Here is a 23805-nt window from a genome sequence, read left to right on the forward strand (position 1 = left end):
GAACATAAAAACCAAGCATTTTTGATGAACATTTCTGAAAATATCTTCTCATATAGTCCACAGAGGAAACAAAGTCATACAAGTAGATTAATGAATTGAATTGAACTTTTAGTTATTTATCCTTTTAGATTATACATTTATTGTTTATTCATCTATGTTAACTAATTATCATGAATCTAGCTGTATAAATGTTACTTTTTATATTGTTCGTTGTTTGTACATGATACCTACAGCATCCACCAATGTTAACAAATTGAACCTTATTATAAAACATTGGCCTAAAGTCAAACATTAAAATATGTGGTTAATGCAGCAACTTGTATAATTATTAAAATCACAAATAAAATAAGAAAACTGTCAGACGATGCCATGCTTTCTAGACAACAATTCTCAGACGAAACCATTAGTTTGATTTGTACCATTGTTTTTTACACTGCTTTGAGCCACCAGTTGTTGATTTATTAATTTATGGCATCTTATTCTGGCCTGTTTAAGTTCATACATTCCTATTAAGTTACAGTGGTTATATAAATATAACTTTACAATTAGCTAAAAATCAAACATGTGGTTGCATGCATTTTTTTGTTTTGTTTTTTTAACTTTTTTTTTTAACCTAATTACACAAAATAAACAAAATAATGTTCTTTTAAGCAGCATCACGTGACCCCTTTAATAGTTCACAAACACACACACACACACACACACACACTCTCTCACACACTGTGCAGCAGGTCATAACAAAACACCCTTGGCAGTAAGGTAGTGTGAGTTTCTGAGGCAGAATTAAGTGTCCTTCAAAAAGAAAAGTAGTCTCGACGTTAAATGCTTACATTCATTCACGTGCTGTAGGGTTTTCTTTAAGAAACCCTGTTGTCCATCTGCTCCGATCTGTATGTACAGTATCTGAACTGACGGGCTGATCTGATGGGCTTTGTGTTTATGTATCTAATGTAATGGGGTCTCCTGCAGGACTTTGTGTCGTGTCACCCATCTCTGCAGCGGCTGGTGCTCCAGGTGGGTGAGACACCTGCGAGAGATGAGACAGGCGCACATGGAGCACTTTCAGGAACAAGCCTGGAAATACAGCCTGGACAATGAATCGATAAAACCAAACAGAGTGCTGTTTGTACAGTCAGATTTTGATAGACATGCCTCCACAAACCCAACCTAGATAAACTTCAGAAGCACATTTGTGTACTATAAAAGTATGCTCGGAGGCAGACATGTTTACCGTGAGAGTGCATAAACCCCTAGAGAGATAAAATAAGCAAGAGAGTTTGTTTTCACGTAGAGCTTAAAATGATCTCTAAAGCAGAGTATTCTGAAATTCATCCTAAATCTCTCCCACATCTTTCTCTGTGAGATTAGAGCTCTCTAGCGCCTCCTAGACACCAGTGTGTTTGCAGAGGTGAAGAGAACCCTCGTTAGTATTTCATTCCCTCTTAACAGATATTATGGGTGAAACCTCAACAGTAAAGGCTTACTAAGTTAAATCCACTCGTTCAGAACATCGTACCCTGAATATTTCCCCTGGGTCCTGAGTGCTCCTCTGTGTTTGGATGGATGCCGTGGATCACGTTTAGCCTCTGTAGAGAATGGCAGCTTTCTTTATAGTGATGGTGCATGTAGGTGTTGTGTTTATTGTGTGCTGTTGCTGTCAGTGTAGTCTTTGTAGTGTGTATTTGACTCCGTTGCATGACTTATGTAGATCTTCAGTTGGCAGTTGGGTTGAAAAGAAAGAATTGATGTGACAGAAAATCATGACAGGTCTGTGTGTGTGATGAAAATAGTAAACATATGCACTGTTCATATACTGAGTTTTTGCTGAAGCAAATGATAATCGAGTTCTGTAAACCCTATATTTTCTTCTCCTTTCATTCACAGGAAGGTGACGAGACCAAATCAAAGGCTTTGTCGTCTCAGAGGCTGTCGCCAAAATGGTGCTTTCTCGACTGTGAGTATTCTTTTGACAGTAGTTTGGATGTTAGATCTGGGGTACTGAACAACAAGTGTGCCATGGTGGCCCTCAAGGATGTGGGCTGGAGTTGTGTTTATAAGTGCACAAAGCTGTAGGTGTTTGCAGTGAATAGAATGGCAAAAAGTAAAGGTCAGAGATTCAAAACTGTGAGTCAGACCCACAGAATATTCTCTTATCAGTGCCAGAATCAAAGCTAGTAAAAGAGAAAGAGTCATGAATCTCCATACTAAAGAACAGAATCTACTCTGGCATTTCAGTGCTAATAAGGATTGCCAAGATGATTACTGTTAGCAGGAGAATTACAGCCACAGGGAAATATATATAAATATTTTTTTTATATATTCAGTATTTTTTATATATATAAATTCAAATAGAAAACAGTTATTTGTTATCATATTATAATGTTTCACAATATTACTTTTTTACTGTGTTTTTGATCAAATGAATGCAACCTTGTTGACTTTCAGAAGCAGTAATAATACCATCCTCAAACTGTTTAATGGTAGTGTATTTATTTAAACAGTGCTTTATTATTTGTTTGTATCCTACAAGCTCATTATTGGAACTATTCATACCATGTGAACAGCTTTCCAAGTTTTGCATTAATCTCCTTTTTGATCAGTATGAAGATGTGGATTAAATCAAATAAAAATGGAGAATTGGACTGCATAAGTCTTGAAAAGGATGCAATGATGTGTTCACAACCTAGTAATATCAGTGTGTACTTAAAGGGATACTCAACCCCAAAATGAACATTTTGTCATTAATCACTTACCCCCATGTCGTTGCAAACCCGTAAAAGCTTTGATCATCTTCGCAATGCAATTTTAGATAATTTGGAATGAAAACCGGGAGGCTTGGGACTGTCCAATAGACTGCCAAGTAAGTTACACTGTCAAGGTCCAGAAAATTATGAAAGAAATCGTCAGAATGGTCCATCTGCAATCAGTGGTTCAACTCAATAGTCTTAGATTATGGTAACTAATTTAAAAAGACTAATAAGTGGGAAAAGTATCTTGTGCTTCAAGGAGTCAAAGCTTTTAGATTACATTATCCAAATCTAAACATTCCCTAATGCACCACCTTTCAAGGAGCAAAGACATAATTATGCATATTATGTATTCTATGAGAAGTGATAAATACAAATAAATAACTTTTTGCATACAGGTCTATCTCAATAAATTAAAATTCATTTATTTCAGTAATTCAACTCAAATTGTGTGTGCATTATATTCAAGGCACACAGACTGAAGTAGTTAAAGTCTTTGGTACTTTTAATTGTGATGATTTTGGCTCACATTTAACAAATAACAACCAATCTTAACAAATTAGAATATGCCAATGTGATAATCAACCCGAAACACCTGCAAAGGTTTCCCGAGCATTCAAAATGGTCTCTCAGTTTGGTTCACTTGGATACACAATCATGGGGAAGACTGATAATCTGACAATCATCGACACCCTTCACAAGGAGGGTAATTTGCTGTACAACGAAAGTTGCTGTATCCAAGCAAGTTAACAGAAAGTTGATTGGAAGGAAAGCATGTGAAAGAAAAAGATGCACAACCAACCGAGAGAACTGAACCCTTATGAGGATTGCCAAGCAAAATTGATTCAAGAATTTGAGTGAACTTGACAAGTAATGGACTGAGGCTGGGGTCAAGGCATCGAGAGCCACTACACACAGAGGTGTCAAGGAATTTGCTGAACCACAGACAACGTCAGAGGCGTCTTACCTGGGCTTAGGAGAAGAAGAACTGTACTGTTGCCCAGTGGTCCAAAGTCCTCTTTTCAGATGAGAGCAAGTTTTGTAATTCATTTGGAAACCAAGGTCCTAGAGTCTGGAGGAAGGGTGGAGAAGCTCATAGCTCAAGTTGCTTGAAGTCCAGTGTTAAGTTTCCACAGTCTATGATGATTTTGGGTGCAGTTTCATCTGCTGGTGTTGGTCCATTGTGTTTTTTGGAAACCAAAGTCACTGCACCCATTTACCAAGAAATCTTGGAGCACTTCATGCTTCCTTCTGCTGACAAGCTTTTTGAAGATGCTGATTTCATTTTCCAGCTGGATTTGGCACCTGCCCACACTGCCAAAAGCACCAAAAGTTGGTTAAATGACCATGGTGTTAGTGTGCTTGACTGACCAGCAAACTCACCAGACATGAACCCCATAGAGAATCTATTGGTTATTGTCAAGAGGAAGATGAGAAACAAGAGACCAAAAAAGGCAGATGAGCTGAAGGCCACTGTCAAAGAAACCTGGGCTTCCATACCATGGCAGTGCCATAAACTGATCACAGCCATGCCACGCTGAACTGAGGCAGTAATTAAAACAAAAGGAGCCCCTACCAAGTAGGAGAACATGTACAGTAAATGAACATACTTTCCAGAAGGCCAACCATTCATTAAAAATGTTTTTTTAATTTATCTAATTTGTTGAGAATTTATGGGTGTTTGTTAAATGTGAGCCAAAATCATCATCAGTTAAAAGAACCAAAGACTTAAACTACTTCAATCTGTGTTCATTGAATTCATTTAATACACAAGTTTCACAATTTGAGTTGAAATACTGAAATAAATGAATTTTTCCATGACATTCTAATTTATTGAGATGCACCTGTGCAGGTGTAACTTTTGTTGAGAGGTGCAATGCACTGGCTGAAAGGGCCATCAGGTTTTCCTTTGACAGCATCTCAAGATGTGGGGAGTCAGTCATCATTATACACAAATCCTCTGTGACAGCTGAGTCACATTCACACAGATCCTAAACTGCTACACATCAAACCAGTGAAATAGTACATCACATTCCCCTGTTCAATACTTGCATCCTTCCACCCTTTTTTCATCCTTTCATTTCTGTCCTTCCTCTCTTCCCACCGGCCCAGAGGAAAATTAATCTCCTCATTTTAAGACTAAAAAGCTTCCGAGGGCTTTATTACCAGAGCAGAGAACTGCAGGATGAGTCAGAACTTTTCAGAGTGATTGTGGCAGCACTTCTGATCTCAGCTCAGTGTTATGAAGTTGTTGTCAAGTAATTATTAGTGCAAGCAGGGGCAAAATCTGATCCGAGGCCAGTGTTACACAGTTTTCCGTGATCATCGCAGATCGTTCCTGTCCCAGAGCAGATGTCACCAGAGTGTGAGGAATCATGTGCATTCATTACTTTTGCTGCAAATGTGTTTTTTACAGGTATGAGGACAAGCTCATGGGAGTTTTATGTGTGCATTTTTAACATGCATGTTCTCTTTGGGAGTAATTTGCTTCGATGAGATGTGAGATCCATAGCAATCTGTCTTTTAGCACTCATTAAAAACGAACAGATGGGTTAGGATAAATATTTGACCCAAGAACCTTAACCCCAAAATGAGTTGGGAGAAAATGACTATGGTAACAACACAAGCTATAGTAATTATCAGTAGGTAAAACATTATTGCAAGAATACAGAAATAGACAAAAATGTAGGCAAAAGTGAAAACAATGTGTACAGATTGAAAAAAGTGCAGAAAAAGATGCCAACTCAACTGTTACTACATCTTAATTATATTCCTTTTTAAATGTTAATTTAACATTGTTAAATAAATGTTGATCATTGTTTTCTTCCATTTTCCAGATGTTTTACTGCAAGCATGGATAGATGTGGCATTAGCACTCAGAAATGTTGGAACTTGTGTGCATGCATGATCTTTTTCACATCTGGAGCACTGTTGGGTTTCTGATTATGAGCAATTATTAACCCCAAATGGGTCAAATCAAGCCAGCTTCCTTCCCAATAGTCTCAATCAAGTGTTTGAGTTGAAAAAAATCACCCAGGGTTTTATCAAGTGTAGATGTTGAAACCGTACTGTTGTGTAGTTGGATAAATGAACATTAGAACAAGATCTATTGTCATCTCTTGTCAACTTGCTCTTGATTGTCTGGTGCGTTTTTTATGTTTTGTGTTTGCAGCTACGACAGCGGATCGATTCTACAGGATCGATCGAGCTCAAGTGAGTCCTCTGTACAATACCTATGAGTAATTCAAACTACAATTGAGCAATTTTAAGTATCCACAAACAAACCATTCACATTTGTCTGGTCTCTGTGTCATCCCTCAGGAGCATCTTAACTACGTGACTGAAATTTCTCAGGATGAGCTGTTCGTTTTGGACCCAGAGCTAGTTGTCACCGAGACGGTCAGCACATCGCCAGGCATGCCAGACCTGGTGAACTCCTCTAGTGATGCCCCTTCTGATCCATGTAAATTTGCCTTCCCATCATCCTCTTCTTCTCCACCAAACTCACCCGGACCCAGGTGAGACACACAGGCAAACATAAAGGGAACCATATCAGTGTAACTAGCACCACACTGCGAACTATGATGAATGAGTTATTTTATGCAAACTTTAATAAAGGAGACATTTTTTATTGTCAGTTAATAACTGATGTCAGTTAGATGACAGCAGCTTCTGCTCTGTAATATCAGCCAACAGGGAGCAGAAGCGCATCAAGCCGGCTGGTGGCAGTGTGGTTCTCACAGCTCAGCTGCTTTGTACAAATGCTTCATTAACAACACTAATTCTAATTCACTGAACATCCACATTTAAAATTTAACATCCACCTTGGGTGCCTTATAGTTGTTACTTTCAGGATGGATTTTATAGAAACGTACACTTTTGTGTGGGCAGGTTCATACATGAATGTCTATGCATGTTTGCATGTGCAGATGAGAATGTGATTGTGATATTGTGTGTGTGTATAGCAGAATAATTGTGTGGTTCAGAGTGGGAAAAAAGAGTGTTTCCTGCAGCACCGAGCTTGATCCGATCCTCTATTTATAGCTGCATGAAAAAGTCATACAGCACCGCAGCCCCTGTTAATCTCCTGTGTGTGTGTGTGTGTGTGTGTGTGTGTGTATTTGTGTTTGGAGGGGTTATAGAGCTCAAGACAGGAAAAGAGAATATAGACAGTAAATTGGCTTTTTCTGTTTTTCTGTCTTTGCGAATGTTTCTTGTTTAATTGCTAAATAATTGAATGAAATCAGTTGAAATTGTGTCAAAATATTTTGTTTAAGCTTCATCATCACACATCCTTTCTGTTATTCTAAATGTAAATGGTCTTTCAGGATTTGTGTATTTGTTTATTTTCTAGTATTACGTAATTTAACCTTGAATGAGAGTATGAATGCTTTGCTGAAAAGAGCAGCATTAATTTCTGTTGTTGGTTCAGGCTAAATTATTGATTTTGTGCTGGTGAAGCTTGTCAGCCAACATGGGTCATTCTGGTTAAGCTGACTGACCATGAAAATCTTATTGGTTAAGCTAGTTAAGAAGCCTGATTGAGGACACCTGCACTTTAGCACCCCATGATGGGGTCCAGCATCCAAAACACCACTACGGTTCAATAGTGTGAGAAAAATATGAATTGCTCAAAGTTAGAGGAAAGACATTAACAATAAATGCCATTTTTAAACTTTTTATTCCTTAAACTAAATAACATTTAAAAATGTAAAAAAAATCACAGTTTCCATGAAAATATGATTTCAAAATTGCTAATAGCCAGAAATGTTTCTTGAGCACCAAATCAGCTAGAATAATTTCTGAAGGATCATGTGACACTGAAGACTGGAGTAGTGGTTGTGAATATAACACAATAGGAATAAATTACATATATTAAAACAACCGTATAAATATTAGCTCATGCTGGTCAGGAAGAACTGATTGTTCACAGTTAGCTCTGTGATGTTTGTGTCTTTCTCATTGCCCTCCCAGCTGTGTGAAGCAGTGTAATGTGTCTGGTTGAGACACAGACAAGCTGCTGCACTGGGCAGAGCTCTCCTGATTATGTCACGATTGTATAACCCATCCGATAGGAGCTTTTATTTACAGCTCCCAATGGAAAACATTGAGCGGTCCCTCAGAGCACTGCTGCTGTCATGTGTGCTGTGATTGTGAGATAACAGTCAGCCTTTTGTCTTTAGGGGCTGTGGGTACTTGATGTACTGATATATCCTTGATCTTTCTGTATTTGAATTCTCGATTCTGTATCTGTCTTTCTCTCACGTCGTCCTCACACTCTACAGTTTCTCTGTAAATGTGTCATTTGTCAGCCTTGGTTCGAATTCTACCTTTTCTCTCCTGGGTTCACTCAAAGCCACGTGGGTTTTCCACATCAGGGCTGAAGTTGTCTGTAATTAGTCTTGTTCACTTCAATAATTGTGTGTTGTTTATTGAACTCTGTTGTGTTAGATACACCACCAGCATACAAAGCTTCAAAATGTCTGCATTCTGTTTGGTTTCTGGTTGTGTAACGATTTTTTTTATGTGAATATATGTCTGGGTTCTTTGTCTTGTAAAAGCAGCAGCATAAAAGATTTCAGATATCATTATATGGCCATTCGCTTTGCTTTTTGTTGCGATAGGCAGGATATTTTCTTCCTTGTCGATACTTAAATATAGTTTCTGCGGTCCTAATGACATGTTTGCGAAACAGCAAGTCTTTCAGAGTTTCAGAGAACTTTGGCTCACCTTCTTTTAACTGACATCTATCCCTTTTTGCTCTGCTCTTCCTCTTTTCCTTCCCTTTTTGTCTTTCTTTAATTTGGTTACTTCGCATTGCATTTGCGCATTTCATCTTTTTCCTGCATGTATTTAATCAGTGGTACTTTTCGTTTTGGATGGGATTTTTTGGCATCTTCCCTGCTCCTGATTTGTTGTCAGTCGCAGAGACTCAATCAGTCACACAGACGTACGGCTGCTGATGCATTTGGCAGCCATTATTACATCGCTTAAATCCCTTGGGCATGAAATAACGATCTCTCGCCGAGGCAACATTAAACATGCTTTTGTTCAATTCAGAATCACACGGAATCGCTCATGAAAGGAATATTAAATTAATAAAAAGATGTAATTAGCCTTTGTGGTGTTCTCTTTGTGGTGTTAAGTGCTGAGTTTGCCAGGGTGAGCTATGGGTGAACAAAGTGACAGGAAGCATTGTCTTTTTGAGACTCTAGACATGTTGGCTTTCTCTCTCTTTCTCTTTGGCGGTCTCTTGTCATCGTAATGTTTTTCCACCGGTTATGCTTTTCCACCAAATTAGATCAGACTGCTACAGGGTGATGCATGCACTAGTGGAGATCAAAGGATAGTGTCTCTATCTTTCTCTATCTCTCTGTCTCGGTCTCCACCTTCATCTGTTCCTTTCCTTTTCTTTTCACACACTATTATTACACAGAATATAAACAGAAGCACTATACATCTAAACATTTTTCTGTGTTTTAGGGTATTCCTTTTATTGACCAGACTGTCATTGTGGGTCTTTGCATGTTACTTTTTCTTATATCAGAAAGACTTCCAACATTAAAGAACAAGTGCACACATCATTATTTGTTAGCAGCCGGACTGTTGGTACCTCACAGCATTTGTTTTTTGTTGGCTGCAGATATAATGACTGGCCTGCTGTTTCAGTACCAAATATTCCTCTTGATAATGTCTGTGTGTGTGTGTGTGTCTCTCTCGTCGTTTCTTCAGGGTTGCAGAGCTCCAAAGGAAGCGTGTTTCCAGTGACAGTTCTGTGGCAGAAGCTCTTGCACACAGTGACTCGCTCCGATCAGCCAAACCAGCTCTCAGCAGGTAAGAGCTACACAGAGAACGTTTATTATCCTCTAGAACACATCTCTGAAACTCCAGCCACGTGGATCAAGCCTGCTGCCATACAAAAATAGTTTGTTTTTTAAGGCTGAAAGTTCTTGCATGTTCTTTCTGATCTATGTCTGTGTGGCCCTAAGCAGAATATTGAGTTCTGTGCTGGTATGAGAGATGCTGATCTGTGAAGCTCGAGTAGTTCCCTTACTGGCTAATCTTTGCAATAGCAAAAAAAGAACTAACTCCTTTTGCATATCTATTTTTGTGATGTTTTATTGGTAATGAGTACAGTGTGTAGAGCTGGTGTACACTTGATTGGCAACAACACAAGTAATGAGTGTATAGTTTCTATTGTAGCCTGTCCAGTCAGAGTCAGTACCAATACCTTTTTACTGCATTCGTTTTAATGTTTTGAGTGTTTTGTTTTTAGCTCAGATGCTAGTTTTTTAATTTATAGTAAATAATTATTAATTAATCAATTATTATAATTTAATAATAATGAAAAATCCTATATTTTATTCTGCATTCTTAATAAAAAGAGAAAATCAAATGATATGAGGTTCCATTTTAATTGTGAAGTATTGCATTGATTCCCCTCTGTATGTGTAAAAGTGTAAATGTGCTTGTCTGTGTGCCTGAATCTTTGGAGGCCACCAGGCATTTTTATTTATTTTTTTGTATGAAAGTATGACATCTCATTTACTGGGCAGAAATGCATTTTGCATTTTCCTTGCACTCTAAGTGTGTGTGTGTGTGTGTGTGTGTGTGTGTGTGTGTGTGTGTGTGTGTGTGTGAGAGAGAGAGAGAGAGAAAGAGTGAGAGTATGTCCAAAGGGTTTCCACAAAGGTTTTTTAAGGATGAATTTAATAGTTTCCCATGAGCGTTTCATGAGGGCTGCATGAAAACATACATGTACACTTACAGTACATTTAAGAAAATGCTGGAATATTTCATTTATTATATTTGCTTCAGTCTCTGTTCCTGCTAATTGTTTTCATATTGTTTAGAAGATATATCTGGCAGGACAGAAAGACATTAGGCTCCTGCTTCTTGTGATGTGTATATCTGCATATGTGACCAGGAGAATATATGAAAAGTTTTCCTTAGATGCCCTTTAGGATACCAGACCTCATAATAGCATAGAGAGAATAGATCCAACCACCAGAAACAGGCCAAGAAATAAAAATACAAAAAGCTGCTGGCCATGAACTGTTAGGTTTTACTGCACAGAAGACACATAAGGGATATCACGGCCTGACTGCTTTCTAGTCAGAAACCACAATCATAAATCTCCCTCTTGTGTGAAATCAGCTCAGTAAACCACAGAGAGCTGTCCTGGACTCATACATTCCTTTGTGTCCCTAAATGATGGGCTCTTTGGGTCCTATTAAGTTTCTCCTAGGGTCAGTGATATCTCAGTAAAAGTGTCTGCCTGTGGAACATTATGTAACATTTGTGCTGGCCATGAATTGATATGCTCCAATGGGGTCCAGGCCACAACCCTGCCTGAGGGGAGGAATATGTGGCCACACCAGAGCTAAGAGAACCACCTCTGTTTGTAATGGTGAAATGTTTCTGCATTACATCACATGCTTAATGCATTAAAAGTCTTTAAAATGCCACACCAACTCAAACCATAGTCCTTTTAATTTTATTGTGCTGTGTGTGTGCGTGTGTGTGTGTGCGCGTGCGTGCGTGTTATTTTCCATGCCATATACTGTATAAACATTCTGGTTAGGGTTTGTTCAAAAATATTCTATTTTTTTCCCTTTTTTTTTAACTTTTTTTTCATGTGACATCTATTTTGTAATATTTGTACATTTCATTTTTTTTTTTATTTATTTATTTTTTTTTATTAAAGGAAGATTGATACAGTTGATACTTTTAAATACTCTTTAATGCAACAACAACAGTGAAATCACCTCAATGTATTAACGAATTGATTTGGTATTTGTTCCTCTTATGTTTTACTACATGCTGAATTTTTTATTTGCCCTTTTTATATATATATATATATATATGTCTTGCATATCCAATTTGAAAATCCACAGTGAATATGTATGAGCTGTGTGCAGCCAACAGAAAACAAAATGTTCAATGTCATGACAGTGACAGAGCAGCTCTAATACAGCATTTTATTTACACTGAACCAAAGCCTAAAACCTAAACTTTTCAACTATTTTTTGACTGCCATTCCTCAGTAAAATACAAATCTCATTTTGGTACTGTAACTGTTATGTCAAATGATTATTGTTTATGTTTATGTCTTTATCATTTTGGCCTTATATTCCCGTTCATTTATCTACTTATTTACATTTGATTTATTTTGTATTCTTTTGTCATTTTGAAGGGTGGGGGGTATTCATCGCTCAAATACGACAGCAGCAGATTTCAAACCTACCAGCAGGTGAGACAAAGCTTTACTATCTTGTCATGTTTCTGTATTCCTTTCCTCTCTGTACCCTTTCACTTGTGTCTTCTCAGAGCTGCAATAGATGTTGAAAGTGTTCAAAGAGCGGTCTATTCTTTTAATCCCAGTGGGGATAGTTACCGGCGACAGTGACTTTTCTTAATGTGCACTATGAGTGTCATTGCTTCAATGAGGAAAAGAACTCTAGCACAGCAGGACCTCACCATTTGTGCTGCTGATTATTATTTTTACTGGCCTGTTCTGTTCCTTATTAGGCCCAGCTGTCTCTGTTGACACGGCATTAGAGGGTAGAAGAGATGCACACACGCACATAAGAAGAACACATAAACAAAGTACAATCAGTTCTGCTCTAATCTAGTATGTGCTGATCCAGTGTAGTCACAGTTTGTTCGTGTTTTGTCTTGTCTGACGTTCTCGAGTGTGATGTCTGTCATCGTATTCTCTAACTGCTGTTTGCTTGAAGACTAAGGGCCGGATCACACAGAATGCTTTTTTTGTGTTCCACTTCATGCTTTTTGTTTTCTATGTAAATAGCTGCTAAATGGACATCTTTGACAATTGCGGTGTGTCTCGCTGCTTGCACATAAGCTTTCTGTTTTTGAAGAAACTGTGTAGGATCAAAAGTTGTTCAACTTTTAAAAACGCATCTCAAGATCTTGCCTTTCTTTCATACATACTCTGCAGTTGGATACTATTGTGTGACATCTGTTTTTTTTTTAAAGCAAAAATTAGTTCTTGTGTGAACAGCTCCTCTTAAAGGGATAGTTCACTCAAAAATGAAAATCCTGTGATCGTTTACCCATCCTCTTGTTCTAACCCGTATGACTGTTCAACATAAAACAGGAAATCTTGAACAGTGTCAAAGTCATAGATGTTTGAAATGCCATTAGAATGAATAAATGTTAAAAGAATACTTTGTTTTTTTTAAGGGGGAACTGTCCCTTTAAGGGATGGCTTCAACACAGACAAGAACAAAGATAGCTTGTTTAAATTGTGACTGCCTGAAAAAATCATTAATCTGTTCTTATATGACACTATCTCTTCCCGTGCTCATATTCTACAGCTAATCAATTCCTCAAATCAGCTTAACATGCTCGAAAGTTTGATTAAACCAGTAGCTTGTCCTCTCTCTCGCTCTCTATCTATGTCTGTCTACAAGGGAAATTGATTAGGTTTCTGCTATTGTTGGTTTAATTTTGAATAGGAGCCATAATTAAATGATGCATGTTTATGTTGTTTTTCTGTCATACATAAATGAGGGATTTGCATTTTCCTCTAATGGAATTATAGCTGAGCCCCATGAGTTACTCTCATTCTGAGGCAGATTTACATCAGAACACTGAGACTCAAAGCAAATAACAACAGGAGGAAGCAGGAGCGCGAGTGCGAGATTAGCCCTTTGTTTCCTGAGCAGTCTGAGTCAACCATCTTTAATGTGATGTCTGCAAATGGTAAATTGGAAGGAGAAAAATTGATGAGGAGAAGCAAACAAGGAAAGATACTCAAGAAGAGCGAGGGCAGTTTAATGGTGCATCACAGCCTTCATTATCAAGCTGAGGTCCCGTAGATGCCAAAGTCTTATTGGTCCCTAGTGAGCTGAACTTTGACCCTTAAAGCTTTCCTACATTGAAGTATATTGAAGTTTCCTCTAATGGTATTGTATTCACAGCATGGACCATCAAGCGCCCTTATTAAGACCTGCTTTTGTTTAAAGAAAAACTTCTGCTCATAAATCTCAGTAGTGATTAGAGGAGAACATTCCAGTCCACAATCAATAATAAAACTGGCCTGCAAATGCGATTTATGAGAGCTGGTGGTAGGAGCTGGTGATCTGGCTGAGGGAACGCCAGGCTGGCCCTCATTCAGATTCCTGTTTCTCTCTAGAGCTAATAAGAGGTTTCTGGACTCATATCGAATAATTGGCCCAATGTCACATTTCTACCCTTTCTCCAAATGTGCTAAATTACTAGCAATTACAGCTAGCAAAAACTCAATAACCCCATTAAAGCTGCTGTGAGCATGTGTGTGAGTTCAGGGTTCATGTTAGCGTGTCTTAGTGTATGAGTGTGTTGTGTGTTGTGAAAGCAGGCTGAGGAACGTGAGTAATTACAGCTGCCGTCTGGGTTACATACCAACGAATGGTTCAGACATGTTTAAACACTGGATGATCATTTAGGCTGGGGGAATAAACCATTGCCAGTTTTTCCTCCAGGACATGATGGTTAGATGGCATGCATCAAGCTCTCGTAATACATAGAGATTTGAGTGCCATTGTCGAATCTTCCCTCCTCATGTGCTGTAATGTGAGTCCCAACGCAGCTGTTCACCAAGAGGTTGTATCTCAGCAAAATTAATATGGCTGAAAATAAAATGTGGATGCTGATCACTTCAGCAAGAGATTAGTTCAGTGATGTGAATCTGTTCTTAAGTTTTGTGTGAACTTTCAGTCACACAGGAAAAGATTGGCTGCTCTGAACATATATGAAAAGATAAATTGTGATTGATGGAGATGGATTTTTTTTATAGCTGAGAGTGGTGATTTGTGATTTCAGGGATCTGAGATCCACTTACCTGAGCAAATTTCACTGCCTGAAGGCTGAACCTCAGCTGCAGGGCTAGAGGAGGCATGCAAACATTACAGCAAAGGTGTGTGTGTTGGAAAGACATGTCAGAGCCCAGATTTATGAGCCTGCGAACTGCTTTTAATTATGGGAAACACTCAGATTCCTTAGCAAGGCCCCACCAACACTCTCTCTCTCTCTCTCTCTCTCTCTCTCTCTCTCTCTCTCTCTCTCTCTCTCTCTCTCTCTCTCACACACACACACACACACACACACACACACAGACACAATCACTCATAGACATGTCTCAATGGAAACACTGTGTTGTGGCTTTGACTTAAGTGTTCATGAATTCTGTTACCTCTCCCTCCCTCTTTGTCTGTCTCACTTAATCTGAGACGGTGTATTCGAAGTGAAATGCATTCATTGTTTTTCAATTGACCATGATCTGACCTCTCTTGACCTCTGACACTTGTATTGCACTTCATTATGAAATACCAAAGATCTGCATTATAGTCAACTCTTATATGAGAGACTGTAGGTGTTACTGGTGAAAGAACAAGCTCAGAGCCACACTGTTTCTAGCGAAGTTCAGGTTTCAAAGCCCTATGTGCCACACGTCTCTGTTTCTTAATGTCCCAGGCTTCTTGTTGTGTGGTGGGGAGCTCTTTGATCAAATATTCTTTCAGGTGAGAGCACACAGAAGATGCTCCAGTCAGGAGAAGAGACAGAGAGGAGGTGTAGGGGCCTCGATGGTGTCAACATCACCATCAATAGGCGGGTTCGACTTTGGCTGTGCTTACCTTTACCGATCAGCCAGATTTTTGGGGGAGGAGTTGAAAAAGGAGCTATCAAATTGAACATTTTAAAGTTCTCGCAATGATGTTCACACATTACGTGGATTAGATTAAATATTACTCCGATAAACACACTTTTGAATTTTATGTCTAGCAACCAGAAACACTGTTATATGCTTCTTAATATGGAGAAGAATGTTTAGAATGTTGACGTACTATTTATTTGTTTTGATGAACATAACATTTGTAACAGTATGACATTAAGAGTACATGAAAAGAGTTTTTACTGTTTTAAAAACACTGATGTGTGAGCATTAGTGGAACTTGAATGATCAGAATAAATATGAAATGCACACCATCTGTGAGTCTGACCAATCGTGAAATGGCTGTTATCATCAGAGCCCCTGCAGCCACTCGGGAAAAATTATGCTGGCTGGTCCAGCCGACTGCCCTCGAATCACTCTTGTGGTACTTTGATGGCATCAGCACCACTCCAGTCAAAACAATTTTCTAACTGACATGCCCTGCTCAATACTCTGTCCAGTCTCAAATATGTCCAGCAGACCTCATGACAACATTGCAGTGACATTAACTGAGTTTTGGTTCCATCCTCAATTCATCTCTTGCTCTTATATGTTGAAGCTAATTTGAAGTCATTTTTTTATTTGCTCATTAAATTTCTGAGATGTATGTTGAGAAGGGATAAAACAGTCTGCATGCATGTGAAATGCTTAGCCATTCTTTAGGATCATTTGAACAGAATCATAAAGCAAAACATCAGAAGATGAGATTAATAGCTTCACACACAGTGTGTGTATCAAGAACATACGTAGGCTTCAGATGCTTACTGTGAAGAAGTCCTCTAAAAGATTTTTGAAGTGTATCTTGAAGTGTTGCTTTGAAGTGTATCATTCACTCAGATGTTTCTGTTTCTCCCACAGGTTTGACAAGAGCAACCTGAACAATGCAAACTCTGGTAAGAAGTTTAAGCAGTGCTCTAACTTTGCATCTTTTCAGTGAACATCAAGTGAACTTTTTCCGGAGTTGCACTGGTCAAATTCTGAATGAATAAATGGAAATGGAAACACAATGAGGGCTGAATTTTAGTCTTTTCTTGTGAGAACAAGTTAAATTCGTACAGTGTCTCAGGTCTCTGCGAAAAGCAAATTGGGACTGCTAAATGTAGTGGAGGAACAGCTCTTGCTCTGTGAATCGTTTCTGACATTCATTACGTGTAAGTTGAGTGTTAAACGCTCCTTGGACTTCATTCTTGTTCCTTTTTAATGAGCTGCTGCCTGTCAGGAGAGGTCATGTGCCAAGGCTGTGGTGTTTTCCGCTCTCTTGGCATTGGTAGAGGTGGAAGAGAGAGAGGAGGAGGAGAGCACTGTCTAACAGTCTGTGAGGTGCAGCGAGGCAGAGCAGGTTATCATCACTCACATTGATCCACATTAGAATTCAGCGCTAGCTCCAAAGCTTGCTGGCATGAGCAGAGGAGTAATGCATTTCCGAAAACCTGATTTGGCCCTGTGCATGCTTTCTCTAGACTGGAAAAAGAGACTCTTCAATTCCGTAAAGCGGCCAAGTTTTGAGAGCTGGATTGGAGCGGGCATATCTTTAGACACAGGTGTAGATTTAGCCACGCAGTGCGCTCTACAGGCGTGTTAGCCTGACATCCCAGCTGGGTGTTTTCATATTTACCTCTCGAGGTTTGTGAAGCAACACACAAGATTGCTGGATTAGGAAGGCAAATCTACAAAGGGCATTGCAGAGCTTTGAACACAGATTTAGCATATTGAGACTGAACCCTCAGAGCCAGCATCAGCTAATGTGATTAACAACACCCATAATTAAAATCATATTTTTTACTCCCTTTTTTAACTGTCTGCTCCCAAAGCATTAAATAAACAGAACATCTTCTTGTGTAACTCTGAATAACTTAATATTGAACAAATATGCATAAGTGATTTGTGCATGCAGGCGGTTTCTGAATAATAATACCTCTAAGTAATAATGGAGTCATCAGTTGCCATGAGGAAACTATAACACTAGTGCACATTTTCTGGTTAACAGTTTTTAAAGATCTTTTACAAATAATGCATTTGTTTTTATGCTGATGTTTTATGCTTATTCTCATCTTCTCATAAATCCATCTTCCAAACAGTGTTTTTGCCTAAGCCTGAATCTCAGCAGTAATCCCATAAAAATAATGTATGTATATAGATCTGTCAGGTTGGATGTAACCGCATGCTTCCATCATTTTTCTGTGCGTTTATGTCATTCAATCAAGAAAGTAAGGTCAGGTTACTACTCGACAGTGCCCATAATAAAACTTCAATAATTGCTTGGCTTTTCAAAAATGTTTAGTCTGCATAAAATCTAATTTACTAGGTTCATAAAAAAAATTTCAGTCTCTAAACCAGTTACTACGTTGGTCTAAAATGGCTTCATCCAGATAAGCCATACCAAAAACAGCAAAAGTTCAGTCTCTATTGAACATTTATTTATTCTAATGACACTCATTAGTCACACATCTAGTCACATTTAATCTAACAGTATTTGCTTTGTAATTATTTAAGTCAAAATAAGCTCAAGAACTATAAAATAATACCCTTGAATCTTTATTAATGGAGTAATCTTCTTTAAACAGTGTCAGCAGACGATCTAATTGAATGTGTGAAGAAGAAGGACCACCAGAAGGTAAGAGCATCATTTGAATACATTAAGCACGTAAATACAACAACCTTACTTTTTCACCTTCTAGGCCTCTCCGATTTTGGTGTTGTCTTTTGGGAGAGGTTTTATTTAATGCACATACACCCTATTTGAGAAGGTAGCTCGGATGTTGTGTTCTGACAGTGATTTAATATGCAAGAGAGCGACCAGTGTGCTTTTAGTTAAATGTTCACTCGGCCTAAAGGATATTCTGTGGTCTCTAACGCAGGACTGACCTCACCATTAAATGTCAAGTATCTAGCAGAGCGGAGGCGGAACCAGATAAATGATCCTGCATATTCTCTTGCCCTTTCACTCTTTCTCAGTTTCTATGGTGACCAAACAGGCTTTCTCTAGAATTATAATCTCTCACACCCAGCCCAAAACCTGTTCCCACTCGTAATGCCTCCATACAGAGAGGAGAAGAGGTGACATTTCAGATATTAATGAGGGTGTTTGGCATGTTGCAGTGGGCACCTATGTACAGTACACAGCATCCTTTACCTTCCCCAATACATCATCTTTTAGGGGGTTAGTTCACCCAAAAATGACAATTCTGTCAATAATTGCTCACCCTAATGTTGTTCCAAACCCATAAGACCTTCGCTCATCTTCGGAAAACAAATTGATTTTGATTAAATCCAAGATCTCTCTGACCCACCATAGACCGCAAGGGTCCTACCTTGATCAAGGCACAGAAACATAGAAAGGACATCATTAAAATGGTCCATGTGACATCAGAGATTCGACCGTAATTTTATGAAGCTACTTTTTGTGCACAAAGCAAGCAAAAAATGACTTTATTCAACGATTTCTTATCTTCCAGGATAGTCCTCTGCCATTATCACATTTTACCTTGTTTACGAGCAGAGGAAAGCAATGCGCGTGCCTGGATAATGGCAGAGGACTGTCTCAGAAGAGATCATTGAATAAAATTGTTGTTCTGGTTTTCTTTGAGCACAGAAAGTGTTTTTGTAGCTTCATAAAACTGCAGTTGAACCACTGATGTCACATGGACTATTTTAACAACGTCCTTACTACATTTCTGTGCCTTGACTGTGGGAGGACCCTTGCTGTCTATACAGGGACAGAAAGCTCTCGGATTTCATCAGTCTTATCTTAATTTGTGTTCCAAAGATGAACGATGTGATTAGGGGTTTGGATTGACATGAGGGTAATTAATGACAGAATTAAAATTTTTGGGTGAACTAACATCTCAAAGCTGGACCATAGAGCCATAAACAGTCAACTCTGACATTTAAACTCGAATGAAATATACAGAAGTACATTCAGACTCACACACAGATGCTCAGGTGTGTCTGTAATTACCCAGTTGTGGAGTGCAGAGAGTGCACTGTGTGGTGTGTGGATGGTGTCTTCTCTTTCCTCTCAGGGCATTCATCATCAGGAATCTCCTCCAAGTCAGACTGAAAACTGGTGGATGATACTGATCTTTCTAGACACACTGGATTGGTGATAATGCTAGTATTTTATTCCCAAACTCTCTCTGGTGTATAAAAGAGTCCTGGCTTGTTTCTGACAGATTTTGGGCTTAATCGCATGAGACGTCACTGGCATGTTTGCCATCATCCTCCAGCCAACCTTGTGCTGAGACCATCATTAGATTCTGTCTGATTGAATAACCAGTCCTTTTTTTTGGCGCTTTGCAATAATTAATAAGACTCAGAGATCAGGGTACCATGTGGCTTCCCATAATGATGCTGTCTTTTGTTTTCTGTTGTTTGGGATATGTTTATCTCAGTGTTTGTTTGTATGACTGGCAGCTTTTTCTCTGCAGTTGAAGGAGCTGCACAAGAGCGGGGCTGACCTGTGTGTGCAGGACCCGGTGGGCCGCACCCTGCTGCACTATGCTGTGGAAGTGGGCAGCAAAGAGATCGTCAGATACATCATTGATAATGGTAAAATAATCAGGTTAAGCATATCTGTAAACGCTGTAACTGCTGGCATAGACAAAATGGCTATATCCATGCAATTTCTATGCCTGTATGTTTAACAATCATTTTAAAAGCTGCAGAACATATTTTTTAGCTTCCAGTCCTTTAGATCAACAGGACTCTATGATCACAAGAAACACATTCTGGTGTGTCCAAACTCAGTCTCTGTTGTGTGTTATCTGTAGTGTGTGGTGGGGTGCTGTGTAAAGCAGGCCATCTCTCTCTCCCACGCAAGCTTTTTACAGCTCTTCATTAAGCAACACACCATCACCTCAGGGCACATGCTTTAGTGTGCTTGCAAGGTTTGATTTTATTTTTCTCTTTTTCCACAGCACCCACTGATATCCTGGATGTAACGGAGAGAGAAAAGTGAGTGTCTTACTCAATAGACATTTGTTATTTTTATCTGTTGACAGTAAAAGTTCTAGTTCTGTTTTATGTTACTGTAGTCAGGAAGGCCATGGTTTTTTAAGAATTATCTTAGCAGGCTTTTTAACAACCTCCAAACTTGGCTTTCTGCCTCCTGTCCTCTCTGTTTATCCCTCTGTCTTGATCTCTTGCTTCCTCTCTGTCTCTCTTTCTTTTTTTATTCAGTGGAGAGACAGTATTGCACAAAGCGGCCTCGTTGTGTCAGAGGACAATCTGTCATTACCTCGTGGAGGCGGGAGCATCTCTCATGAAGACAGACTTACAGGTGAGATAGACTCGTAGATAGATAAGTAGAGAAATACACTTTATGTTCATGTTTGATGCTGGAATAAAGGAATAGTTCCCCAAAAAATGAACATGTTGTACTCATTTAATCAATCTCATGCCATTCAAATCTCACAAGTCTTTGTTAAAGGTTATTCTTCGAAATACAAATTACATTGATTATTGTTTGGATTGTTTAATATAAATAAGCGCATGAAGAGATTGTTTATATTAACGAGAGTTTAATTAAATGGCTTGATTTATATGGATTTGTTTAACTTGGCCTTTCAGTGAAGTAACAAAACTCTCAGGTTTCATAAAAATAATATCCTAGTTTGTGTTTCAATGATTAACCCAAGTCTTATGGGTTTGGAACAACATGAAGGTGAGGAAATGATGATGAATGGATGTTCATAGCGGTCCACTTACATGCACAGAAAAGTCACATGACCAGGTCTGGTGTTGTACCTAACAAAAAACACAATGAGAAATAATGTCATAGCATTTGAAACCCTGTTTGTGCTTGCTATAAGAATTTCAGGAAGGAATAATTTAAGTTCTGATGCCAGATTCATGCCAAACAGGTTCTCTTTAGACGTTTGTTGCTTTTGGATCTCTCTCATTTTGGCTGCAGCCTCCAGCTGGTCTCCATCCCTGGACGTCTCTGTACTCAACCGCTCTGTTAGTCAGTGCTGACTAAGACCTTCGCATGAAACAAGGAACCATTCTTCCCCCCAGCAACCCTCCCTCTCCCCCGCTCACCTCCACAGATCCAGCCAAGAGACTCAAGATCTCCTGCAGCACTTCTGATTGGTGTACCGCAAAATTACACACAGCTGTAGACACACTAGACCCTAATTACTGCCTCTCTTCTTTTCAGAAGAAACATCAATTTAAAAACGACTTATTTGAAGAGATCTATGAGGGAATGATTTTCCACAAAGCACAGAAATCTCATTTGTGGTTAGAACTCTCAGCATTACCACTGGGTCTCCTCTAGCGGCCCTTTCCCAGCTCCCATCTGATAAATGTGTGAGACGGCACTGATTGAGTCTCCTGGGTGCCGATGGACTCCAGTCTGTCTGACAGCCTTCACTTCTATCTGTGTAATTATCAGTAACTCGTGTGCTGTTGAGGGAGATGAAATGTGTAAAGTCACCGGTCTGACACCTTCTGAGAGCAGACCAACATGAAGATTTTTCTCTTCAGAGGATGTCCCATGATTTTCATCTTCCCTCTTCAGGGAGACTGTACCCCTGTGCTCCTGACAGACTCGATCTGAACAAGACCTGATTTAGCGGCGCCATTTTCCTTGACTGTGGTCTGTTGCGATTAACGGCTCCATCAGCACTTTTCTGCTCTGCTTTCCCTCTGTTTCCATCAAATCTAAGGATCCTGCACTTTTGGTTTCATTCAAACCAGAAAACATCATATCCAGGATAGAGTGACTCATCGTTCGTTGCCCTGTTATGAAGCACACTCCTCCTCTCTGACTCCCTCCCTCGGTTTTCTCTTTTACATGCTATCCATCTGTCTTTATATAATAAGCATTCCCATTATCCATTCCATAATGTTCTCCCCTTCTATCCTTTGTGACTTGTATGAGGAAGGCTGGTTTTTAAAAGCACTCTAAAAGTGTGATTATATTTCTGTTCGGCATGCCCTGCAGGGATTAGTCTTTTAACCACTTTTTTTCCCCTCCTGTATAACTAGTATATTTTGGTTCATCATGGCCAATAGTCTCCATTGTGACGCTGTAGCTTTTGACAGCTTTTCCAGAACTGACTTTGTTTGCATCTGAAAGGCAGAAAATGTAGGGATGCAGCACCGCACTGGAAGTTGCCTAGTATGAAAAGGTGTTGGTGCCCGGTCGTACTGTACAGTACTGAACAAAGGCGGCTTCATCTGTGCCGCAACAATGAAAGCGCCTGGCGGGCAGTTTGAGTGCTCCGAGCTCTGTCCGACGGGAACAGTCCAGCACTTTTCCTCTTAGACTCTCTGCACCAGGCCTGCCTGCAATTAACAACAATTACTGTTGAGCAATGCTGGCACCAGCAACACGGAAAAAGAGAGGCGTTTTCTGAGAGAACATGTTTACCATTAGAGGCTCAGTGCAATCTTTGATTTCCCTTCTTCATTGTTCATGAAGACTTTGTTTGAAAGAAACGGTCCCTAATTAGGGCCTGGAGCAACCATAGATGTTCTCTGTGTATTTTGCTTCAGTTCACGAAGCGTCTTCTTGAACTTCAGCTTGTGTTTGTATTTGTAATTGAAGTCTCAGTGGAACAGAGAACAGTTTAATGATAAATAGTCAATTATATCAAGCTTCAGTACTGTTAAAAGTTTTAGGCACTAATGTAAAAATGCCGTCAAAAAATATATAAATAGATTTTATTTTTAATTAACTGTGATTAACTAAAATCAGCATTTGGTGTGACCATCCTCTGCTTTTAAAGCAATTTTTGCCCTTGGTGCACTTGCACATAGTTTTTCAGGTAGCGTTTGCAGGTTTCTTGAAGCATCTTGGAGACATTTCCACAGTTCTTCTGGATTGAGTCTGTCTCAGGTTGTTCTGTTTCTTCATGTTATTCCAGACAGACTTATGATGATGAGATCAGATCTCTGTGTGGAGCACTAGCTGTTGTCAGACTCCTTCTGCAAACAAAAACTGCATTATTACAATTAATGGCAAAATTAATGTCTGGAAATGTAAACTGATATTTCCTACTCGCACACTACAGCAAGTTAGAAATAACTGACTTAAAACCATATTTTACCTGTCAAAAATAATAGTGTTCTAATAATTTTGGCCACCACTGAGTGTGTGTATGGGTGTGTGTGTCTCATTTTCCTCTTGACAATGCCCGACAGATTATCTTTGGTGGTCAGTCAAGCACACCAACACCATGGTCATTTAACCAACTTTTGGTGCTTTTGGCAGTGTGGGCAGGTGCCAAATCCTGCTGGAAAATGAAATCAGCATCTCTAAAAAGCTTGTCAGCAGAAGGAAGCATGAAGTGCTCTAAAATCTTTTTGGTAAATGGGTGCAGTGACTTTGGTTTT

General features: G+C 39.1%; 1 protein-coding gene across 14 annotated transcripts in view; it reads left to right on the plus strand.

The window, feature by feature from the left end:
* Positions 1–23805, plus strand: part of dgkza (diacylglycerol kinase, zeta a) — a 104511-nt gene that overhangs the window by 75734 nt on the left and 4972 nt on the right. For 13 of the 14 annotated variants that reach the window (XM_026267704.1, XM_026267705.1, XM_026267703.1 and 10 more), the window contains 11 exons: positions 970–1014; positions 1885–1954; positions 5920–5960; positions 6069–6265; positions 9480–9581; positions 11944–12000; positions 16324–16358; positions 18030–18079; positions 19893–20013; positions 20382–20418; positions 20644–20743. In XM_026267704.1, coding sequence (XP_026123489.1) covers positions 970–1014; positions 1885–1954; positions 5920–5960; positions 6069–6265; positions 9480–9581; positions 11944–12000; positions 16324–16358; positions 18030–18079; positions 19893–20013; positions 20382–20418; positions 20644–20743 — 855 coding nt within the window. The remainder of the gene's footprint in view (positions 1–969; positions 1015–1884; positions 1955–5919; positions 5961–6068; positions 6266–9479; positions 9582–11943; positions 12001–16323; positions 16359–18029; positions 18080–19892; positions 20014–20381; positions 20419–20643; positions 20744–23805) is intronic. The other variant, XM_026267699.1, reaches the window with a different exon arrangement.

The sequence above is a fragment of the Carassius auratus genome, chromosome 7 (assembly GCF_003368295.1).
Source record: "Carassius auratus strain Wakin chromosome 7, ASM336829v1, whole genome shotgun sequence".
Classification (NCBI taxonomy): domain Eukaryota; kingdom Metazoa; phylum Chordata; class Actinopteri; order Cypriniformes; family Cyprinidae; genus Carassius; species Carassius auratus.